Source organism: Pezoporus flaviventris, unplaced genomic scaffold, assembly GCF_033815535.1.
Source record: "Pezoporus flaviventris isolate CSIRO_AGI_PZ_B2104156 unplaced genomic scaffold, CSIRO_AGI_Pfla_v1 ptg000001l, whole genome shotgun sequence".
NCBI classification, from domain to species: Eukaryota; Metazoa; Chordata; class Aves; order Psittaciformes; family Psittacidae; genus Pezoporus; species Pezoporus flaviventris.
In genome coordinates, this window is record NW_026892549.1 from 6730159 (window position 1) to 6751809 (window position 21651).

The 21651-nt window shown below is 38.8% G+C and overlaps 1 protein-coding gene across 2 annotated transcripts in view; it reads right to left on the reverse strand.

Annotated features, from left to right (window-relative positions):
* The window catches only part of OSBPL11 (oxysterol binding protein like 11), a 43880-nt gene that overhangs the window by 7839 nt on the left and 14390 nt on the right, over window positions 1-21651 (reverse strand). For both annotated transcript variants that reach the window (XM_061474323.1, XM_061474406.1), the window contains 9 exons: window positions 18189-18257; window positions 17106-17281; window positions 16391-16470; window positions 15165-15347; window positions 10818-11019; window positions 6742-6887; window positions 4621-4761; window positions 2150-2648; window positions 231-417 (listed from right to left, as the gene is read on the reverse strand). In XM_061474323.1, coding sequence (XP_061330307.1) covers window positions 231-417; window positions 2150-2648; window positions 4621-4761; window positions 6742-6887; window positions 10818-11019; window positions 15165-15347; window positions 16391-16470; window positions 17106-17281; window positions 18189-18257 — 1683 coding nt within the window. The remainder of the gene's footprint in view (window positions 1-230; window positions 418-2149; window positions 2649-4620; window positions 4762-6741; window positions 6888-10817; window positions 11020-15164; window positions 15348-16390; window positions 16471-17105; window positions 17282-18188; window positions 18258-21651) is intronic.

Sequence of the window (21651 nt, forward strand, 5' to 3'; positions counted from 1 at the left end):
TGGTTTGAACACAGAGTCAGACAAACATGGAATTTCTTTACTGTTTCTAAATGCAACCTGATACTGTTTAAGAGCACAGTAGTACCTCAAATATTTATAAACAGGAAAAACTACATTTTCTCAGACTATCAAATAAGTAATATTCAACATACCAAACAGGTGAGTTACACAGATACTACAGTTCTAGAGCACAGACTACTAGTAAGAGGCAAGGGGGGAAACATTCTTACCGATGCAATTTGCCACCATAGAAGGGCTTGGTGTGAAAGTTAATACTTGCAGAATACCCAGTCTTCACACAGTTAATGTTGACTTTTCCTCCCAGTTCTACCCAGGGAACAGTTAAAATTGACCGAGCGTATGCACAGGGCAAAGAGAACGTGTATTCTTCCCCATGTTCCAGGAGACTTAAGAGACCTGTGTGAAGAAATACAAGAATCTCTAACATTAGAAATCCCCATATTAGAAAAGACCAAACAAGTTACTGAAACTGATAGCCAAGACTACATCTGAAAGACTACATCTGAGTGCTGCTCCTCACAGCCCCTCATACCAAATAGAAGAAAAAAAAAAAGCCACAAAAGTGACATTTATTAGAGGTTCTAGACACATTTTCCTGAAAGTACTAACCTGACTAACATGCATTTTGGTTTCTTTTGGGAAGAGACACTTAACCTAATAATATTGCTCCACGAATACAATATTGTGCTGTGCAACATACTCTGCACTAGTATGTAAAAGGGCTGGACGCTCTCTTATTGATGGTTCTGGAGCACTGCAACACAATACTTAGGAAAGTCTGACAGAAGTAAGGAACCCTGCACTGCAGATCCTGAGGAAGGCTAATGTTCCTGTTCTGTTTTCCTTCCCTACAATACATCTTACCCTATCTGAAGGCAGGTAGCAGAAACAATTCTCCTAACCACACCTCTCTGCCAAGATAAACCCAACTCTTTCCTGACAGTAGCTTTTGCAATAAATGTCCTGAATCTCATAAAACACTGGAATATTTCTTTGGGTTTTAAGATGTATGGGTTTGCTTGATTCCTATTGAAACCAAGAAAAACCCAGACAAAAAACAACAAAAACCACCACAAGATCTACCTCCGGCCCTTACAAAAAACACATGACAGCTGCTGCCTGCATCAACTCAGGCCTCTGTAGCATATTATCACTGTGTGTTTGACTTCAGTATGAAAATCATGAGAAATTCTGAAAAAAATTGATATGATTTGAGAAAAGCCTTAGAGGAAATACCAGCTTCAGAATTTACTTGGAACAGCTAAAGTGTTGAGATATGCCTTCCATATCCCCTGCCATGTTCATTCCCTTGTCCATAGCTGACATGCCATAATTTAATAATAATTTTATGTTATACTTTTATATATATTATTAATGATATTAATAAGACACAGTTTCTATGCAAGTGCCTGGAATCCCTAGTTACTAGGCAATATACACAGGGGACACAGAATGGGAGATGCTGTCTCATCTCTTACAGTAAATACTAGTACTAAAGGGAAACTGCAGCTTAAAAGCAGTTACCCTTCTCTGCCCCTAAAGGATCCAATTTCTCTAGTTAAGAGAAAATTAGAACTTGCATAGTAAAATACATTAAGCACAGTACATGCAACCATACTCCTATTGAATAAATGTCTGATGCAAATGAATCTGTCTGATGCTTTGGAAACATTAGTAAATATCAGTTCACATCACAGTAACTGTCCTTTGGTTTAAAAGTCAAAATTTTATCTCCAACTATAATCCTGATTTTTGGTAAAGCATAAACCTGTCTGTTCCCCCATATGAAACCTTCCTGTGTAAATTTTCCTGCTACTGCTCCAAGAAGGACTTGTAGTACCTCCTGTACATTGTAAAGAGTAAAAATAAATAAGAACTCACTGAATGACTGTACATTAAAGCCTGCAGACAACAGAAGAAATCCAGGAGTACAGGGAAAAAAAAATAAAATCTGAAAACCCAATGACATCTTCTGCATGCAGATTTTTTTTTTAAAGCCTTTGAAACAAAACTACTGAGCAACATTCATCTGTATTTCCGCCAGAGGAATGTAACACCAAATTTCCTATCAAACTAACAATATTTTAACAACCTTCTGAAATGAATAAAGGACAGAAGTTACACTTACCCTCACCAATCATTGTCACTCCTATTGACATTCCTAAGAATTTACTTTTTGTCCAGACGTGGGCATTAACACACATCTTTCTCTCTACACATTCAGCATAAAACCCTGAGACAGGAGGATGGTGGGACACTTGCTCAGCTACAAATTTTACTGTATAGTAGTCCAGCTCTGTTTGGCCCTCCATATCTTTAGACAGAGTTACTTGCTCTGAGGGGGACTGAGCAGAGAAATTACTGCCAGCATCAGTGGCTACATCGCTTTTTGGCATCCTCCAGGAGCAGTGAAATGTCTCGCCAATGATTGGATTGTATGGTTTCTTTGCAATAGCTCCTTTGCGACCTTCATGAAACGAAGTGAGATAATACTCAACAAAGCGGATCATCCTCTCCTCAGGGGTAGTGCCATTTGTGATTGCAATGAAGAGATCTGGATGGGACATGAAGTCCGCATACATCTCCAACAACGATCGCTTCTCTAAAATAAAAGTGGGAAGAACCACCTGCAGTAAAAGAAAATCCAGAAAACTCTAGTAAGGAGAAAGGCATTTTTATAAGGGAAGTTCTCAGGTGGAGGATTCTGTCCTATTTTAGATACCACACTTTCAGACAGAGCTTTCTTGTCCCTCTTATAAGATATAAGCAAAATACAGTAATCAGAAGTCCCAGAAAAGCGATTTTCAAGGAGAAGAAAGCTCAATAAGTACTATTAGGACTAAGGAGGTGGAAAGGGACTGAGTATCCCTCAAAAAAACATAAAAGAGCTGCAAAGAGAAAATGTGTCCCACATTATCTGTGGAGGAGAAAAACAAGCAGGAAAGAGCTGAAACTGTATCAAGGAAGGTTCAGACCAGAGGTTAGGAAAGGTTTTGTCTAATGGAGAGAAAAGCAGGGAAGCTATTTCAGTGCAATTGAGAGCCTGCAGTCTCTCACCACAGCAACTACGGCAAGCATCACTGAGAAATAACATAGTATAGGTTGATCCTCTACCTCTGAGCAGACAACCTTACACTTTCCCAGTTACATTCACCTCTATAAAAAACAGCAGTCCTGTTTTTTGCTGGGCCAAGAGCAATACTGTAGAGTAAGAGGCTGTAGGTATCAGTCTTTTCCTTCCCTGCAGCAGCAACAAACCTCATGTAGCTACCGTTGTAAATAGCAACACAGGGTGTCTCAACCATGACATCATGAAAGTCTGTTTAAATCAGCTGCACTCAGAAAGGTAAAGCACAGACTTAAGACTTTTAATAGACATAAAAGTTGAGCTGAATATGCTTGCCATGTTGTTGCAACACCAACCCGGAACATTGAAGTTGCTTTTCACTTCAGTTAAGTGGAATTCTAACAACTTCATTACCTGTTTTGAAGTCAGGCTTGTCCCATTTCAATGCTTTGCCTACTCTGAACTGAAGACAATTCTACACACACAGCCAAAAATTGCAACTGGGAGACAGAATTGACAATTTGCTCCAACTAAGAGAAAATGATACTCCAAATCCAATCTTCAGTAGAAGTGAAACAATGACTTCTTGATTAAGCAGCAGGTGTTTAAAGTTTGGCTCACAGGCAGCAGGGCCCCTTTTTGCCACCTTTCCCCCTAATCCCCCCCAAAACCATGAAATGTAAGCTCCACAGTAAAAGTATTTCTAGAGGCCAAGCAGCTAGTGCTCAAAAACACATCACTGGGAAAAAATAATTCTAATTCGTAATTCCAAGAAAGTGAGTGCTTTCCTCACTCCATACTACTGTAGAACCCAGTTTTGATTTATTAGTGTCTAGTGCTCATGATAAGAAGTATTCACAGAACTGAACTAAACATAAACTGGTAGCAACCTAATTTTCCCAGTTTTCCTGTCCAAGTTGTCTAGTAGCAACTGTTATTTTTTTCAAAGCTGCTTGCTTTTGAGGTTGGTGCACAAGTTTCAAGCCCAATTCTCTTCACTATAACTTTGCTCCCGCTTGCTAAATCTGTAGCAAACAGAAATGAGAATGGGATAAAGAGGCATAAACGGACATCTGAGGATAGATAATGTGGAACCAAAGGAAAATTTCTTTTCAGAAGCAGCATGAACACAGATACAGGGTTATGCAAGTTGCACATAAAAGCATTATTTAGAGAAAAAAGATGATGGAAGGAAATCTGAAAGACAAAAATATGAGAATATTGTAGAAAACTGTATACAAAGAATAAGGTGCAAACACAGGAAAAAAAACAGGCCATTGTGGAAAAGCCAACAAAACCACAGTGGAAAACACAACATTATAGAAAAGATACAGCCAGTTTCACTAAAGAAAATCACCCCCTCACCACATTTCATTTAAAAACCTGCCTCAAACGGGGACAATGGATCTCAGAACAGCAAGCTACTACTGGCCACTATTTCATATTAAACTCAATATCACTTAGTACAGGAGTTGAGTTTAAAATGGCACTTCACTTTTACTGCAGCCAGTCTTCATGCTTCAGTCACTTACTCTTGTTAAGTCCATGCCAAGTTTCAGCTGAGACAAGAGATGCAGGATAACACTACGCTGTTCTTCTACAGCTCCTAGGTCATCTTCTTTATTATCACAGATATCTTCCAGCTCCTCATCGGGATTTATTTCTTCAGGTTCCTGGAATAAAAGCCGTAAGTGTCACCTCAAAGATGTGACTGACCAGACAATATGTAAAAAAGTCTTCATGCTATATTTAACTGTCCATGTATTAAAAATAAAAAGACTAAATAAACCCCTGCAGAACACAATGGAATCTACTGCCAACATAAACAACAGTTGAAGAATTGAAAGGAACATTAAAATAACTCAGTGCAGATTTCATCTAGAGGGTTCAGGCTACACCATCTCTCACATGGGTTGAGGCAGGGAGGGAAGATTTAAAAGCAAGTATGACCTGTTTTCCTGTAAGTTTTGTGACCTAACAGAATGGCTAGCCTGCAACACACACACCAAACTAGCAAAGTAAAATCCAGCAGAGATTCCAGCCACTTCAATAACACCCCTCCAATTCCACACCACTTCAAGCTTTCCAGTGCTGCCATCACCACTCCAAAAGCTGTAGCAAGTGGTAGTTCCTAGTTACTTGCTTACTGTCATGCCAAATGTATCTAACAGGCCAGTCTTCGCAAGCATTATCAATGTTGCTGCTACTGCTGATATGTAACAGTAAAGGAAAAAGGAAAAGTAACCTGGAGTTTCATAAACATTAGCAAAAAATGTATCTCACATACACACACTACACACTCTGGTTGTCTGCTTGCATAACGAAAGCACCCAGACAGACCAGCAGAAATTGTTTTAGCACCATTTTAACAATGACAGCCCAAGAAGTACCATTTTAACAACTGTCATGCTACAAGGAGAAAGTCGAACACTTCAGGTGGAAGGGATGGTGGTATTCCCAGGGCTCTGAGCAGCATCCTCTTGGGCCAAAGAGCTGAAGGGAGGTAGACGCAGAGGGCAGAAGCACTGAATGCCACCGGAGGGCAGCAATATGCCTCTGCCTAAGCAAAGCCCTTTATCCTGGAACAGCTGCCCAAGCTCAAGGCAAATTTATGAACACTCAACCACCAAAGCCAGGTGGCCAAGCCCTCACAAGATCTCAAAGTTTGGTGAAAAAAGCAGCACCACACTGGTGACAACTTTCTAAGGATGCTATCATAAATAAGGGAGCTGAAAGTATCTAAGGGGTGTGATAAGCCTAGCCCTATCCCAAATACATTAAGCTCTTGAACTATAACTCATGTAATTATTGGAAGAAGGAAGGAATTAAGTGATTTTTAAAATCTTAGTCCTGGCTTGTTTCTTTTTTTTTTTTTTTTAATTTAGCAATCACTCTGATCCATTTAATAATCTATAAATAATACGCAACTGAAAAAAAATCATTTCAATTTGGTTTTGCAGACATACAACCATACACTATCTTTTCACAAAGACATTCTCATCCAAAAAACCTGTGTGAAACCAACTAGCATAAAAAGAATGTAATTATGATTTTCTAGCTTATCTAGGAAAACACATTCTTTACCATAATCCCTGCTGGTTTTTTACTTCAGTACACTGCACTTCAATTCTGACAGTTCTGCTGCAGACTCTAGCTGTATTTCAAATACATTAAGCCATCCTGAAGTCAAGTAATGACAGTTGCTCAGATTAAGAAAACAGATGCAGCAAGAGCTAGAAAAGAAAGATAGGGAGATTTAACAGCTGGAGACTGACAAGTGTGTCTTTCATCTGCTTAGGCAGCTCTTCTTGGGCCTGTTTTGAGGGTCATGAATTCCAGTTAGGTTTTTTGTGCTTCAGTATCCACCTGGTTTAGATCAAAATGCAAGGGAATACTACCTATTCCAATACCTTGCATTACTATCCCAATTGCCTCCCTCTACTTGACAGCTAGTTACAGAAAGCAACAAAAAATTATTGAAAAAGCAAGGGAGGAAGTTTCATTTACTGCAACTGCACTCACTCCTCCTCTGACACAGCTAATCAGAAAGCATGAGAAAAATTGTCATTACACCATTTTCACATAATATGAAACATTTACAGATACTCCTCAAAATAATTCCCCACAGAAATGGGATATTCACATTACCTTACCCTTGTTAGCTGGCAGGGCTCTGCAGTGGACTGCTCTTCTCTGACAGATGCTGGCTTGTTTATCTCTGCTGGGAAATTCTGAGCTGCTCCATTTTTGAAGTGGTTTGCCAGAGATATCTTCGGTTCCAACCAACTGATCGTTGTTCCTGAAGCAAAAGAAACTTTGCGCTGAAACTTGCTCATCCTCCGGAAGGTCAGTAAACAGCAGTTTTCACAAAAGAGCTATTTTTTAAGGAATAAGCTGAAAGCAGCCAATTCCTCCTGCAGCCAATCCCTTCAGCAGCCACTAAACAAAAGGTGGTGCAATGAGACACCACCTTCAGTGATCATTAGCACAAACACTGCGATTGGTGAACTGTAATACATGCAACTTGGACTGGGGAAACTAGTTGGTGTCATGAAAGGTGTAATCAGATACTACAGGACGAGCCCAGTATCACCGGGAATGTCAAATAACCCTTACAGTTCTCTTTAACTGCTACCAAAAAAGCAGCCCACTACTTCTCAGGCTCTCAAACCCAGCTTGGTTCTAGACTAAAAAGAGCTAAAGAAGAAAGTTCTGTTGCCAGTGTTTTCTCTGGAGCAGGTACTGGTCTATTCTCAGCTGCAAAGGAAGCAAGCACACGCTGTTGAATAAATAATGGTTGCTAAAAAATATATATCTATATAAAGCTGCCAGGCTTGGACTTGGAAAGCTATTACCCACTTGATGATTCCAGCATCTCTGGTTACTCTCAGCTAATTTATCAGACCAGATCAGGTTCCTCATCAATAATACAAATGTTCCATTCTTTTTCAAAGGCTAATAAATGTATAGGGCACTCCGATAAGTTTTACAGAAGAAAACACAAACAGACAAACTATCTTGGTTGGGTTGCAAACACAGAAATTACTAGGAAACCTGAACTTCTACCATCACACAGCAGTTTCCTGTGCCTCAGAAGGGACACTGAGGTATCTGTTGTCTCTTCCTATATGATACACAATCCTTTATTTCCAGACCTCTATTACCTGGAACTAGGTCACATAGAATCACAGAATGGTTTAGGTTGGAAAGAGCCTTAAGATCACCTAGTTGCAACCCCCCTGCCATAGGCAGGGACACCTCACACTAGACTATGTCACCCAAGGCTCTGCCCAACCTGGCCTTGAACCCTCAACCACAACAAGCAGAGTGAGTTTAATGCAGCAGCATTTCCACCAGGAAAATACTGTGGCAACAAAAAAGTCCAGCTTTACAAATGGGACAAGACAACGTTTTCCTGCAGCAAGACAGTCTATTTTCATCAAGTATATTACTCATGCATTCATTACATAGTGAGAAACAAGAATCCCTCAACAGCTTAATCTATTTAAACAGAAGTTTTGAAGAAGTAAAAAAATAAGATGCGCAATGTCACTGTCATGCTTACCTTTTCATAAAGGTTTTACTCATCTTTAAAATCTCTTCATGACACCTGTTTTCTGAGCTGTAGCTTTCAACACAATCTCTAATTGCATGTTCTAGGCTGCATTCAATCCACGCTCTATATTAGTTTGAATTTAACAAGTAGCTTCCCTTTTATACTCCCTATCAGCTACCTCTAAAATAACATTATTAAGGGTTTTTTTTAATTTTGGCTATTATATTCTAGGAGATTTAAGTGATTTGAGCTACTGCCCCTACGCAGTTGGGGCAGTATGATTTTTTTGTCTTGTAACAATTTATAGCAAACTTACATCTTTTACAATCCTTGTTTTTTTAAGCCTGACAAGCATCTGCCTGACACACTTTTAGCATCAGGTACCAAGCTAGCAGACCCAAACATTTTTTTTTTTTTTCCACTTCATGTTTAAATCTATGATGTTAGACAAGTCTCCTCTTCACCATCACTTCTTGCTGCACACCAACCACTTGTATCTAGCTGAAGTATACCAATCTGCCCTTATGATGCTAGCAGGATTAGTGTGTGTTTGATAGAAACAGTCTGCATTCAACATTTTTTCCTATATCACTTTGTTTTCCTACACTTAAATAGAGAAATGCCTCCTGCAGGATCTGAATTAAGCCACAAGCCTTTTCCTTCCTGTATGAACTTCTGAAGCCTACTGAAAATACTACAACAGTTGGGCCACAAGGAGAAGGATCACTCTTTAGTCAGAAGGAGAAATCTAAGCTAACTGGATTTAAAATAAAGTTCTCTGCAGTCCTTCAAAGGAACAAATGTATTATAGTGTCTCGAGAAAGGCCACACCCGTGGGACAATGGAAGGCTGCAGTGCCTTATTTTAATGGTCTGATTTTAACTCTGGTCCCAGTAATTCACCATCCAATCTGCTGCTCCTCCCCTCTCCATCCATCTCTTTAGGATGCCACCAGAAATCTTCTAGATTTTGATATCTTCAAGCAGTTTTTAGATTTGGCCATTAAGAAGCAGATACCAACCGAACAGCAGTCAGATGAATTGAACTTTTCCCTGCATAGCTTAAAGAAATGTAAAAAAACAACAAAACACACACACAAAAAATATCTTACTTGTAAGTTATTACAATGCTCACTGGACCCTTCTTATTTCCCCAAATACAGTAATGGGTCAAAAAAACCCTCCTTAGTAGCACACACACAAAAATGCCTAACCAGAAAGACTTCTGATGTGCACCTCCCACAGTTATGCATCAATAGTTAAACAAAAAACTGAGGGAATTGGAAGACGTTTCTCAGTGTGAGTACCTTCAGCATTCAAAGATCTGGAGAGGCGCCATCTGGATTTTCATTTTTTAAATTTTTTTCAGTTTTTAAATTTTTGAACTTAAATACAGCAAAAAAGTTGATTCATTAATGCATGTGGTAATTTTTTATATAGTTTTTATACTCTTACACAAAAGATTTTTTCATCTTAGAAGCTAAACCAGTTACAGCTCTGAGATAACATGCACTGGCAAAGCAAGTACCACAAATATGAGAGGAATATGGGAAAGATAAAGTAAGAGACAACTTCTGAGCACAGTTTGTTACATACTCACCCTATCGTATCTGTTGTGTAAGAGAAGTATTTGAGAATCCTCAAAAGCTTTTTGTTTACAAAAAGCCACAAAGTAAACACACACAAAAAAATAATCACAATAAGATGCAAAAAAAATTACAATCAGGAAAGAACATATTCAGATCCATACACTGCACACAAAATAGTAGAATGATTCTGGTAAGCACCTACTTGCACAGACGTGACCGACTGCGTAAAGGCAGCAATGTGTATGTTTGCTGTCTGTGAATTCATATTATAACCCAACCATTAGCAGAAGGTTTCAGGGGTGGTTGTTAAAGAAATGCATTCTGTTGGTTTGGGATTTTTGTAGATTTTTTTGGTGGGCTTTTGGGGTTGTTAGATTTGTTTGGGGGTTTTTGCCTTTTGCACACACACACCCCCTCTTTTTTTTTGTACCTTTAATGAATTTGAATTTGCCTACAAGTCTATTCTGACCTCAGAATGGAATGCAACACTCAACCTCCCAGTTTAAAACATGGACTAACTCAAAATGAGAATACCAATACATAAACAGTATTGATAATAACCTGTGTAAATGTAGAGCTTAAAAATATAATGCTTAACAAGAAATGAAAGCTACACGTATGTGAAAACTTATAATAGGTATTTACTGTGCAAAAAAAGCCAGAAAAGCATGACATCTGACAGAGTTGTACTGGACACCACATACCCTAGAATATGCAATTGCCTAACGTTTCCTCTTTACTATTATTGGTCTTGAGTGGACAGTTACATTGCAAAAGCAGCTTTCTTGTTGTGGTACCTTTAAGTACTTTATTCTGTTGCAAGATGCTCCACAACAATTAGATGTTACGTTTACGTACCTACTGCTGCTGCACCCTTCTTGATAGAATAAATGATAAAAAAATTACAACATGCATGGAGTTTTACCCAGTGCTAGCAAGTCAAACTCTGGAAAAACTCACAACAAACCAGGCAGCTGGCAGTTTTCTCTGCCCATGGGAAACTGGAGTAGAACAAGCAATTATGCAAGAAGGAAAGGATGCATATTTGTTGCAGAGTTTTCCTCTTTGCGAGCATTTATACCCACCTGCTGGTAAGGATCCCTTTTGTTGAGAAGCATGTTGTAACTGGAGAATATGGAAACAGTCATTTAAGCAGTTCATAGTTGCCATGGAAGTTGCTTTGAGCATTAACAGGTCTTGATCCAAGGATGTAAGGTGACCAGAGACGGGAAGGCATTCTATGCTCCTGATCAAGTCTCTCTGCTGGCCCTCAGCCTGAGACATCATCTGTCGAACAAAGCAGTTATTTATCAGGTCATGGAAGTGTGTTGCGTGATACAGGTTTAGCTGTGCACAGAGAATCCCAAATGATTTTATGATGATAATAAAACTGTAAGATAATAGATGTATGTAAAGATAAATGTGCTTTTTTCCTTGATGCAGCTACTAAAGAGTCATTAAGTGCATGATGAAATTCCCATGGCAATACATCATACCTCGTTAACAAGCAACAAAATACCAAAGTGACTTAAAAAAAGAAAAAGGCAAAGATGAATCTGAACATGATATTTGCTGCAGTGAATATTAAACACTTTCATGCCTGTTTGATAAGGATGGGGTGAGGGGGAAACCACACACACACACTCTGTGTGAGGAGTAATTAAGCTCTGTGTTTTGCACAGCTTAGAAGAGGATCTAATGAGGTACTACCCATAGATATCGAGATCTTTTTATACCCTACAAGAAGGGATCCAGCACTTTAAAGGAAAAGACCTATATCACTCAGTTTAGCTCTCCTTTATTGTCTGCACTGCCATCACACTTAGGTTTGCTATCTCAACATTTACTTTGCCGGGGGGGGGAGAGAAGGATTTTCACTGTCATTCTGTGTTCAAATTACAGCTGCTCCATTGTCATGGTCCCCCTTGCTCTCCCTCCTTCACACCGAGGTACACACCCCTACATCACAGAACCTGCAACAGCCCATTTGCATGCAAGAGGTATAGCGGCAAAGCACACCAGCCATCAACCCGCACACTGCAGTCTTCCAAAACCCTCCATACTTTCCTCTTTGTACTCACAGAAGCAAATTATTGCCCGATTTTGAATCGCAGGGATGAAAGCAACCTGTATGTACTAGTCCCTTTTCTGGGTAGGTACAACAAACAGCACTAATGTAACTGGACAGCACAACTCTGCAATCATAACGTGTTCTGGCAGTTAAGTTAAATGTGAAACCAGATTGATTTAGCAGAGCAGAAGAATTTCTTTAAAGAATCTGAGATGCATTCATGCAGTATCTTATTTTTTTTAGTACCTTTGCCTGCAATCCCTTTCCCTTTTAGTGTTTTATGCAATAAATACTTGAGCAATAACGTATTCTTCCAAGTTCACGGTATGTGGTATTTGGAACATTTTAGGGCTTGGCTATATAGCATACTGTCCTGGGTTCAGCAGTAGCAGTCATTTTTTTCTCCTTCTTAGTAGCTGGTGCAGTGCTGTGTTTTTGACTTTCAGCCTGGGAACAGCACTGACAACACCGATGTTTTTAGTTGCTGCTTAGCCATGTTTAGCCTGACCAAGGACTTTGTGAGTCTCATGCTCTGTCAGGGAGGAGGCGAAGCCGGGAGGAAGCAGAGACAGGACACCTGACCCAAACTAACCAAAAATGTATTTCATACCACAGCACATCATGCCCGCTATATAAACTGGGGGCAGTTACCTGGAAGGGCTAAATCACTGCTCAGGTCAGGCTGGGTATCGGTCGGCGGGTGGTGAGCGATTGTATTCTCTTCCCTTGTTATTTCCCTTATCATTAGTATTATCATTGGTGGTAGCAGTAGTGGTTTTGTGTTACACCTTAGTTACTGGACTGCCCTTACCTCAACCCGTGGGAGTTACATTCTTTCAATTCTCCTCCCCATCCCTCTGGGAGCAGGACAGAAGGAAGGGAGGGGAGCGACTACATGGTTCTGAGTTACTGACTGGACTTAAACCATGACACATACTATGGTTTGAATTTACAGAGCATTGGCTCTTTGGAAGTGGAGTTAACTATGTACAGCCAGCTTTAGCATGTCCCAAGAAGACAGGGCAGAAAGCTAGTAAAACAGTTGTATAGCCTTGCCTATGCAAACAGACCAGTTGCTATCAGAACATGTGTCTTATTTTCTTCCAGTCGCAAATATAAGTCTTTGTGTGCAAGGTTTTCCAATACTTTGAAACACTCTGTTGATGTAAAAAAAAAAATAAAAAAAATAAAGACGACAGATAATTAGTTGACAAATAGCTACAATCCTTCTGGTGATCTTCACTCTTAGTAATTTACTATGTAGTAGCACCCGAGCACTTCATTCCAGGACCAGGCCAAACAACAGGACAAGCCATGCTATGCTCAGCACTGAGTTCAAAGGACACACTTCACACATTCCTAAGTTTTTCCTGCTTATATACTTAGATTTGTTAAATAAAAAAAAAAAAAAAAAATAGTGCCGGGGAGGAAGAAGCACTGCGATTAAACCCTCAAAACCTATCAAATACACAGGCTGTAGTTCTCACTTCTCAAACACAGACACCTGCATTTAGTGGAAGTCAGCAGAAAGATTCTCTTAGATCTCCTGCTGTGCAGGGTATCCAAATCAGCATGACATGTATTCAGCCATGAGAAAGGGGAAGTAGAAAGGAAAGGGACTGACACAAGACTCAACAATAGTGCAATTTATGGAGGAAAAAAAGAAGAAATACAATTAAAAAAAAGTCACCATGCAGCAGATCCTTTGAAGAGGAAGCTGCTCTTCCCACAGCTTCTCAAACTGAATTGGTAAGTATTCAAGCTGTATCATGCTCAAGTGTAACAGGCATGCACCAGCCTGTTAATTTTTTCACTATATCTTAAAAAAAAATAAAATAAAATAAGCGAACTAACTGACATTCAGAAAAGCTACTGTTATGGAGGAGTCTCCATCTGTACAGGTCAAAACATTTAAGTTGATAAATAATAATCATGCTGTGTCACTAAACTCAGTAACAATCAAAAGGGAACATGAATAATTTTCTGCGCTCTTCACAGTGCTAAGAAAAATCATTCCACTTCCCACCCAGTGAAAATCTCAATTAGAGGATTCAAGCCACGGCTTCAGTGCGCCAGCTCACACACACTCCTCTTTCCTCCCTCAAATTTTGAATGCCATACTGCCATTTGAAAAGTCAAAAAGTTAAAAGCCATGAAAAACAGGAGCCACAGGGACGCCAGTTGAAGTTTTCCTAGGTATCTGACAGGACTTCACAAGCCTTTGCACTAGGAGACTTTTACTGCTATTAGAGGATACAAACAAGATGGCAGCAGCAATCTACAAGAACAGTCTGTTGTGGACAGAGATTTTCACAGATTCTGAAGTCTAAAGAGGCAGTCACCTTGTCTAGACTACCAAGTAATTATGCCACAGCACTCGATTTAAATCAATGAACAACGATGATGGCAACATACCACACCAGGGAAAGCATTTTCAATACCTACTTACAGCTCCCCATTGATGAACTTACCACATTATTTTACTTAGCCACATATTTTAAGGTTAATGATGCTCACAATACATAGCACTCCTCTATCCCAGGTTATCCAAGTTCAATTTCTAACTATTTGCACTTCATGGATCCTTATTTGCTAAATTAAAAAGCCCTCCACAAGAAATTTTTGCCAAGAAATGTATCATGCTACACTTATTACACTGCTAACATTAAAATAAACATTAATAAACGCTACTACTAAAACATGTTTGAAATTCAGCAACAAATTCTCTTTTACTATTATCTTTAGATTTGCCTCATCTACCCTGTAAATATTCACAAGCTAAATCAACCAGCAGTCAGTTCATTATATCAGTCAAGATGGAAAAAAGCACTCTTCTTAATTGCTCATTTTATTTTGCTCTTTTTTGAGTCACATTAATCCCTAGACAATTTGTCCACATGAATTAGCATACCAGAAAGTAGTATCATTCTTAAACATCAATCATGACCCGTTTCTGCTTAGTTACAGGAGATACAGGTACAGCTTAGTCCATTCTTCTACAGCTTGACATGGGAAGAAAACAGTATATAACAGTTTCATAGTACATGATGCTGTACTTCCTTAAGGATATTCCCTTGTCAACTAAAGTCCTAGGATTTGCAAGGATGAGGAGAACATGCAAAGCTCGACCTTGAGCATGAGGATATTATTGCAGAGTACAAAAGTCAGAATATAAACTACATAATTCTACACTTCTACAATTATTCAAGGCAAGTTACTTATTCTCACACAGCTACGCAAGAATAGCTTAGGACATGCTATTGACAATATATTCAAATAAGAATAGCGAGTTTCTCTACAATCCTACCAATAATAGGACAGCTCTTTCAAAAGATTATAAGATAATTTAAGGCATACAAACCTCTCTAACATCTACAAGGTGATCTGGCTGCATAATAGGAACTCTTTTTCCAGTTGGCAATCTATGATGTCCAACATTGAAAAAGGAAACTGCATTTTGACTCGGTCTTCTTTGCACACCAGGAGAGTTGGCACTTCCTTGGGATGCAAGAGAGAAGCTGCGAGATTTCAGAGGAGGATTGTTCTAGTGAATAAATAAGCATATTGAGAAAGATTTACAATTAATTCCTAATAACCAGCAAATATTCTGATTTGACACAGTAGAACAGTTTAATTCTTTTTTTTTATAGAACAAGGACAGATGATATAGCCCTAATAATATATTAGTAGCAAATGACAAAATATTTTGTGCTATCTGCTAACAGTTGCCCTGTTTTATATCCTAATTATTAGCAATCTGTGAAACGAGATTGATCAATATGTACCAATTCTCTGACTTGAAAATCAGGCCATGGGAGGACTAACTGATTTTACTTATTGATGTGCAACAATACTAGAAACTGACTCCTAACAGATCTTGCAAAAATATAACTGGCATTTAAGAGAATGGGATTTCATATGGAACTATTCATTGAACATGTCTTTTACAATAAAGCCTACAAGATGTTGATCTTATCTTGAAAGCAAGGCTTTATTCAGGTATCACAATAGGTGCTACAGTAACTGGGAGGTTCTGTGAAATACACTATATTTAGAACTATCACATGGTTAGCAAATGGAAGCAACAATCCTCAGATATAGAGTTGAGGACTTGCTTCTCAAACATGGGAATTAATCCTAAATGTATTTGTGGGATGTTGAGTGGCTTAAAAAAAAACACCACCAACCAACCAAACAACAAAACATTAAAAAGAAAAGCTCCCAAAATGGAAGGGATTCAATAACACTGAAGACCTGTTTCCTCACCCATTAAAAAATGCAAAACATCTAGGAATTCTGGGATAAGATCTCATCTTTCATCTGCTTCCAATACCTGCTCACGGATACCTGCTCAGGAAGGACCATTCAGGTCTTCAGGGACAAAAGGACTTCACTTTGTTTCATTCCTAAAGATTATTTCTATTACAAGTCAACTATTAGTCAGAAAAATATTTATTGATTTAAGATTCAAACCCAACCATACATGCCCTTTTGCAGTACCTGTCTGAGGTAACAGGACAGCAGTATTTGCAGTTCTACCACCTGCCTAGCTTATTTCTGCCCACAAAAATAGCAGTCATACAATACCTTTCCGATAGCTTCCGTGTGATGCTGTGTGCATATCTGAAGTCTGCTAACCCAGTGTTGACGTTCTTTAGCATCAGTAGCTAATAAAAGCAAACCAAAAGGATTATGCAAATGAAGACATTTCAAAGCATGGGCAAAAAAAGACTGCTTTTTTTTATTTTCTTGGAATAAGAGTATGGTACGCTGAATTAGAAAGCGACAGCAAGTCTTCAAGGGAAGAAATACTAAAAGATGTTAGATACAGATATAAGAGATACAAGATATTAGATATAGACATAAAGAGCTATAAGCCCAGATTTCCACAGCCTACAAAAATCAGAGAATGGACTTCTATAACCACCACAAGAAGGCTAACAAACTGAACATTAGGAAAAATGTAGTTCTACGCAAGCATCTACACAGTACTGTTACCTACAATGATTTAGAACATTTTGAATCAATTAAAGGACATTATACATTAAGAGTAAACCCCAACCTACACATCTGAAGTTTGTGGTCTTCTGAAAGTCACACTCAAAGAGTATGGAACTATCCAAAGGAAGGACAGTTTCTAACTAAAGAACAGGATTAAAGTTTCACATGTAATTCTCACTGCATCAGTCTGAGAAACAAGTTCTTGCTTTTCCATGCAACCAAACCCAGCAGAGCAGCTACAGACGGGAGCCAGGAGTGCTCTCTAATGGAAGAATCCCTTGCACAAGAACCCAGGTCCTACCTCTGAGTTTATACTGCTCCCCGCTGGCAGCGTTGACTGTAAATGTATGAGAGTCTTCATCACTGGGTGAAATTACAGCTCCAGCTAGCTGCAGGGTACCCCTGGGCTTTAGATGTCTAGACTGCTCGTTCACAAAGTACTCCAGCAGACCAGCATCATTGTTTAAAACAAAAAATCTGCAATGAAAACAAAGCAAAAGGTACTGGAAGAAGTTAGAACTTTCATTACGAGTTGGCACAGACGAGGCTGGGACTTAAAAGACCTGAGTCAGTACGACCCCAAACATACGAATTATGTCCCCAGCAAGACTGCACAAAAATTAAATTCTTAGCAGTTTTTTTCCATAGAGGCCAGGGATCACACAACACAACAGCGTGCCCACAGAAGAGTGCTGTTCCAAAATTTTGGAAATCAAAAGAATATCCTGAATCTCTAAGGCTTAATACATCCTCAAACTACATTCAATCTCAACTGAATTTGACAGTAAGTGTATTGACACAAGTCATGGCATTCCACTGGTAACACAGCAATTTGGCCAGCGTGATATGCCTTGTCTCTCCAATACTAATTTGGTTTCACTGTGCTGCTCTAGAAACAGCATGGAGCAGGTAGCCTGACCAGACTGTTTCACCTGTCAAAGAAAATGAAGTTATTCCAGAGGAGACAGACAACCTGGGGAACTATGGGGAAAGCTTGCAGAGTCTGAATTTTCAGCACAGAGGTCTTAATAAAAAAGAAATGGTACGATGGTATGAATGTGAATAGCACTAAGCTGAAGACTTAACAGGAAAAAAAAACAACAAAAATAATCTATTTAATGGAAAAGGAGAAAAAAAAAAATCAACACATAGTTCTAAGCCATCAAATCAGTTAACTGCTTCATACTGCCTACACATTTTTTCTTATTCATGCTTTAAAACAAGTATTATTCATCTACACATTAGCATAATCTACATTGAGAAAAGCATAACTTTCATAATGTTTGTCTAATAAAAAGGAAATACAAGTATTATTTAAAATATCTGAAATATGTTCATTTAGATGCTGCAAAAACATTACTAGGAAGCACCAGAAAAAACTTACCGATATTGCCAACCAGTGACAAGATTCGTATATTTCATTAAGTAGCCATAAATATTTTCCATGTGATCACTATTAAAAAAAAGGGGGAAAAAGAGAAAAGCAATTGGACAATACCAAACAAATTTCAGATCTCCCCAGATTTTGCTCATTGCTATTTACTCTCAGAAAATGAATTTATATTTTCAATTTAGAATGGCACTACCATCTTAATAAAGCTACCAACACTTAACAGATTTTCCAGCCTTGATTCCAAGATAATTTCACAAGATTGTTTAACCAGACTTGCCAAACTCCAAATAATTTCAAGGCACAACTGGTTTTACCTATACTTGAGTTTCATTCAGCAGGCATTTCTGGACACATTTGTATTAGTTTTAGGTAATTAAGGACTTAGTATCCATGTTGCTTCTGTTTCCTGCTCCCTCCTCTAAGCAAGCTTTCTGTTCTTCGACTTGTGAACAAAATTAACTTTCATTAGCTCATTAACAGAACCTTGATCATGGTCACCAGCCAAAGCCAGTCACCAGATACTCCTACACCAGTGTGCTTTTATTTATCCTTAATGCCCAGAACCTGTCCCAAGTACATAAACAGTCATTTTCTTGAGCAGATGTTCCTACAGAACACAACATGCAGGTGCAGATCACATCAAGATATTACAAAATCTGATGCAGGAGTTGAAACAGCTCCTCCTCTGGCCTGGCAGGAAAATCAGGTTATTTCTCTTTCAGAGCTGCAACTTGTAACATCCACTACCCACCAAAAATGAGAATCCATTGAGCCATTCAGCAGAAAGGCTTAATAGCACACTACAGGCAAAACCCCATTACCGCTTTCAAAAAACATCCATTGTCCTACATAAGGCTTACAAGTCTTATGGCTAGAAACCAACCACATCTTAAAAGCCAAGTTTAAATACTTACTGTACACCGCACATTCCCATAATCCTAGAAATTACACCTCAATGCCCCTGCCTCTTACAGCAGGGCATAATCCTACACTGAACAACATACTCTTGGTAGACATTAAGGTCCAGCACGAGAAAAAAGTTCCTATTATTCCAATGAGGAAGTGAAACAATGACCCAAATAACAGACATTAACTATTTGCTTTAAAAAAAAACTTGTATTAAACCCATCTTATTCATATTTTAAATTAAAATTTCTGTAGCTTGCAGTTAATGTTGAAGATTAAATGACAATTATTCAAAGACTATTGGAGCAGCAGCCTGTCTTGGTCATTACAGAGATCAAAGTAGCTCCCTATCAGCAAAAGTGGAAAGATGGGGAAAATGGGACTAACAGAGCCTAGAGATCATCTCCCTTAGTGGGTTTTGGTTGCATATAGTTGGACTAAGTACTGGGGTTAACTTTCAAATAATAACTGAAGCTGCTGTATCTCATTTATAGACAGTGTCAGTATCACCAGATTAATTAGACATCTGGCAATTAGACAAATATATTACACTAAGTTTCATCCTAAAGGAGGGTATTTAGGATGACAGTACTGAAGATAACCTCAGAATAAATAACTGCCATATCACGGCCATTCAGTATTACCATTCAAAGAAGAGAGGCAAGAATCCACATTTTTGAAGAAAAAACAAGTTGCTTGTTTTTAATGTTACACTTAAACCAAAACTGTGTTCTAGCTTCTGCAGCAATCAGTATTGCAGTAATATCCTGCAATGGAGAGCAGCCAGCAGGACTATCTAGGAATTTACTTTCTAATAGCTCATTAAGTGGTACTTAGAGATAAAAAAAAAAAAACAACCCTATAGATAAAAATAAAACCAGGGAGAGCAGAGGGTATTCAGGCTACGATACATTTTAAACATAGAAAAATGCTAAAGGAGATACAACCAGATTCACCCTTCAGATGCTTCTCATTTGTTATAATTGGCATATAAGGGAAGTACACTTTAGACTTGCTGTCTTAACTTAGCTGAAGACTATAAGATTGTAGTTATAAAAATGCATGAGCTTGGGTTTTAATCATCCAAAAATTGTCCCTAGACACAAGTAACTGTTTTTCAATTCCAGTGAATGCAAGCTTCACCCTTGCTTTTCAGTTAGGCATCATACAGAGCCCTGCACAATTGCGCTAGAGCTTCCGCACTCTCCCATTAACCAAGTTGCCTAAATCACAGATGCCTTTAACAGAAACCAAGAAAATTCAGGAAAGTGACTTTAGACTGCAATGAAAACATGTATGGCCTATGGAAGTCCATTCATCTGACAGTCTTTGCTTAAAATAATTTGACAACTTTTTTTGAGCATGACAGATAAGATAGCTGATTTTTTCAGACTTCAGAAAAAGCAAAAAGTCACCATAGAAGGGCGTGCAGCCCTTTAAGCGATGTACTTCACATCCAATGAACACTTCACTACATTTTGCCTTCATTCACGTGTTCCTCTCTACTTGGATTTTCACTTTGACTGGACTCAAACTTCTCCAAATGCCTCCTCTTCAATAATTCCTATCTCTAGCCTCAGCAGTCCCAGAAGTTGATAGTGTCACCAAAAAACTCTGAAAACAGCACCCCAGGGAAATCTGAGAAAGTAACTGAGGATAAGTAAGCCAGTCACCTCCAGCATTGTGAACACCACTGATCTGGAAGAAGCATGTTGTATAAACGTGAACACAAGTGCATAATATTAAAACACACCGACCAGCTGTGTTTCAGAATCCCTAACTGTATGCAAGGGGTCCCCAAACCCTTTATCTCAAACAAAGGAGCTATAACTCAATATACAAGGTAAAGCTCAGAAGTATATTTAGCAGGCTTCCATTCACAAGCAAAAAGACCTCATTCAAGGTCTGCATAAGATCACAGAAACATACTTAAGGACCAACAGCCAAACCTCAGTACAGAAGAGCCCAACAGTAGTGATGCACATCCCAAGACACACAACCATCAGCTCCAGGGAGAGATTCCTTATGGACTAGCCTCTGCAGTAAGGGAGGAATATAACATGTCAGCTGCGAGAGATAAGATACTGAGCTGTGGCTTGCTTTTTGGGAAACCAGGGAATGCCAGAAAAGCCAGCATCCAAAGAAATGGAGCATGAACAGATTTCTCTGCTAAATGAGCCGCCTCTTGGACAATACTCATTATTTTCCTACTTAATTCTGTTCATACATTTGCAACAGAACTGCACAAACCCAAAGGACTGTACTTTTATGTGTGTATATATATAAATACATTTAGTTTTCACTCTGCCAAAGGTTGGGCAAACTTTCAGCACCCGTGCAAATAAGGGGTTAGCCTGTCTGAAGGGTATGAAAAACTTTGTCAATGTTTAAAACTTTTCCTGTGTTGGTATAAGGGCCTCAAGGCAAACAAATAAGCAAATGAAAGAGTAAAAACACAGACATTATAAACACTAATCATACTCTCCCAGCACAAATTCTCACACCATGTGGGCCAGGGAATTTTCAGCATTTGAACTAAGGATTATTT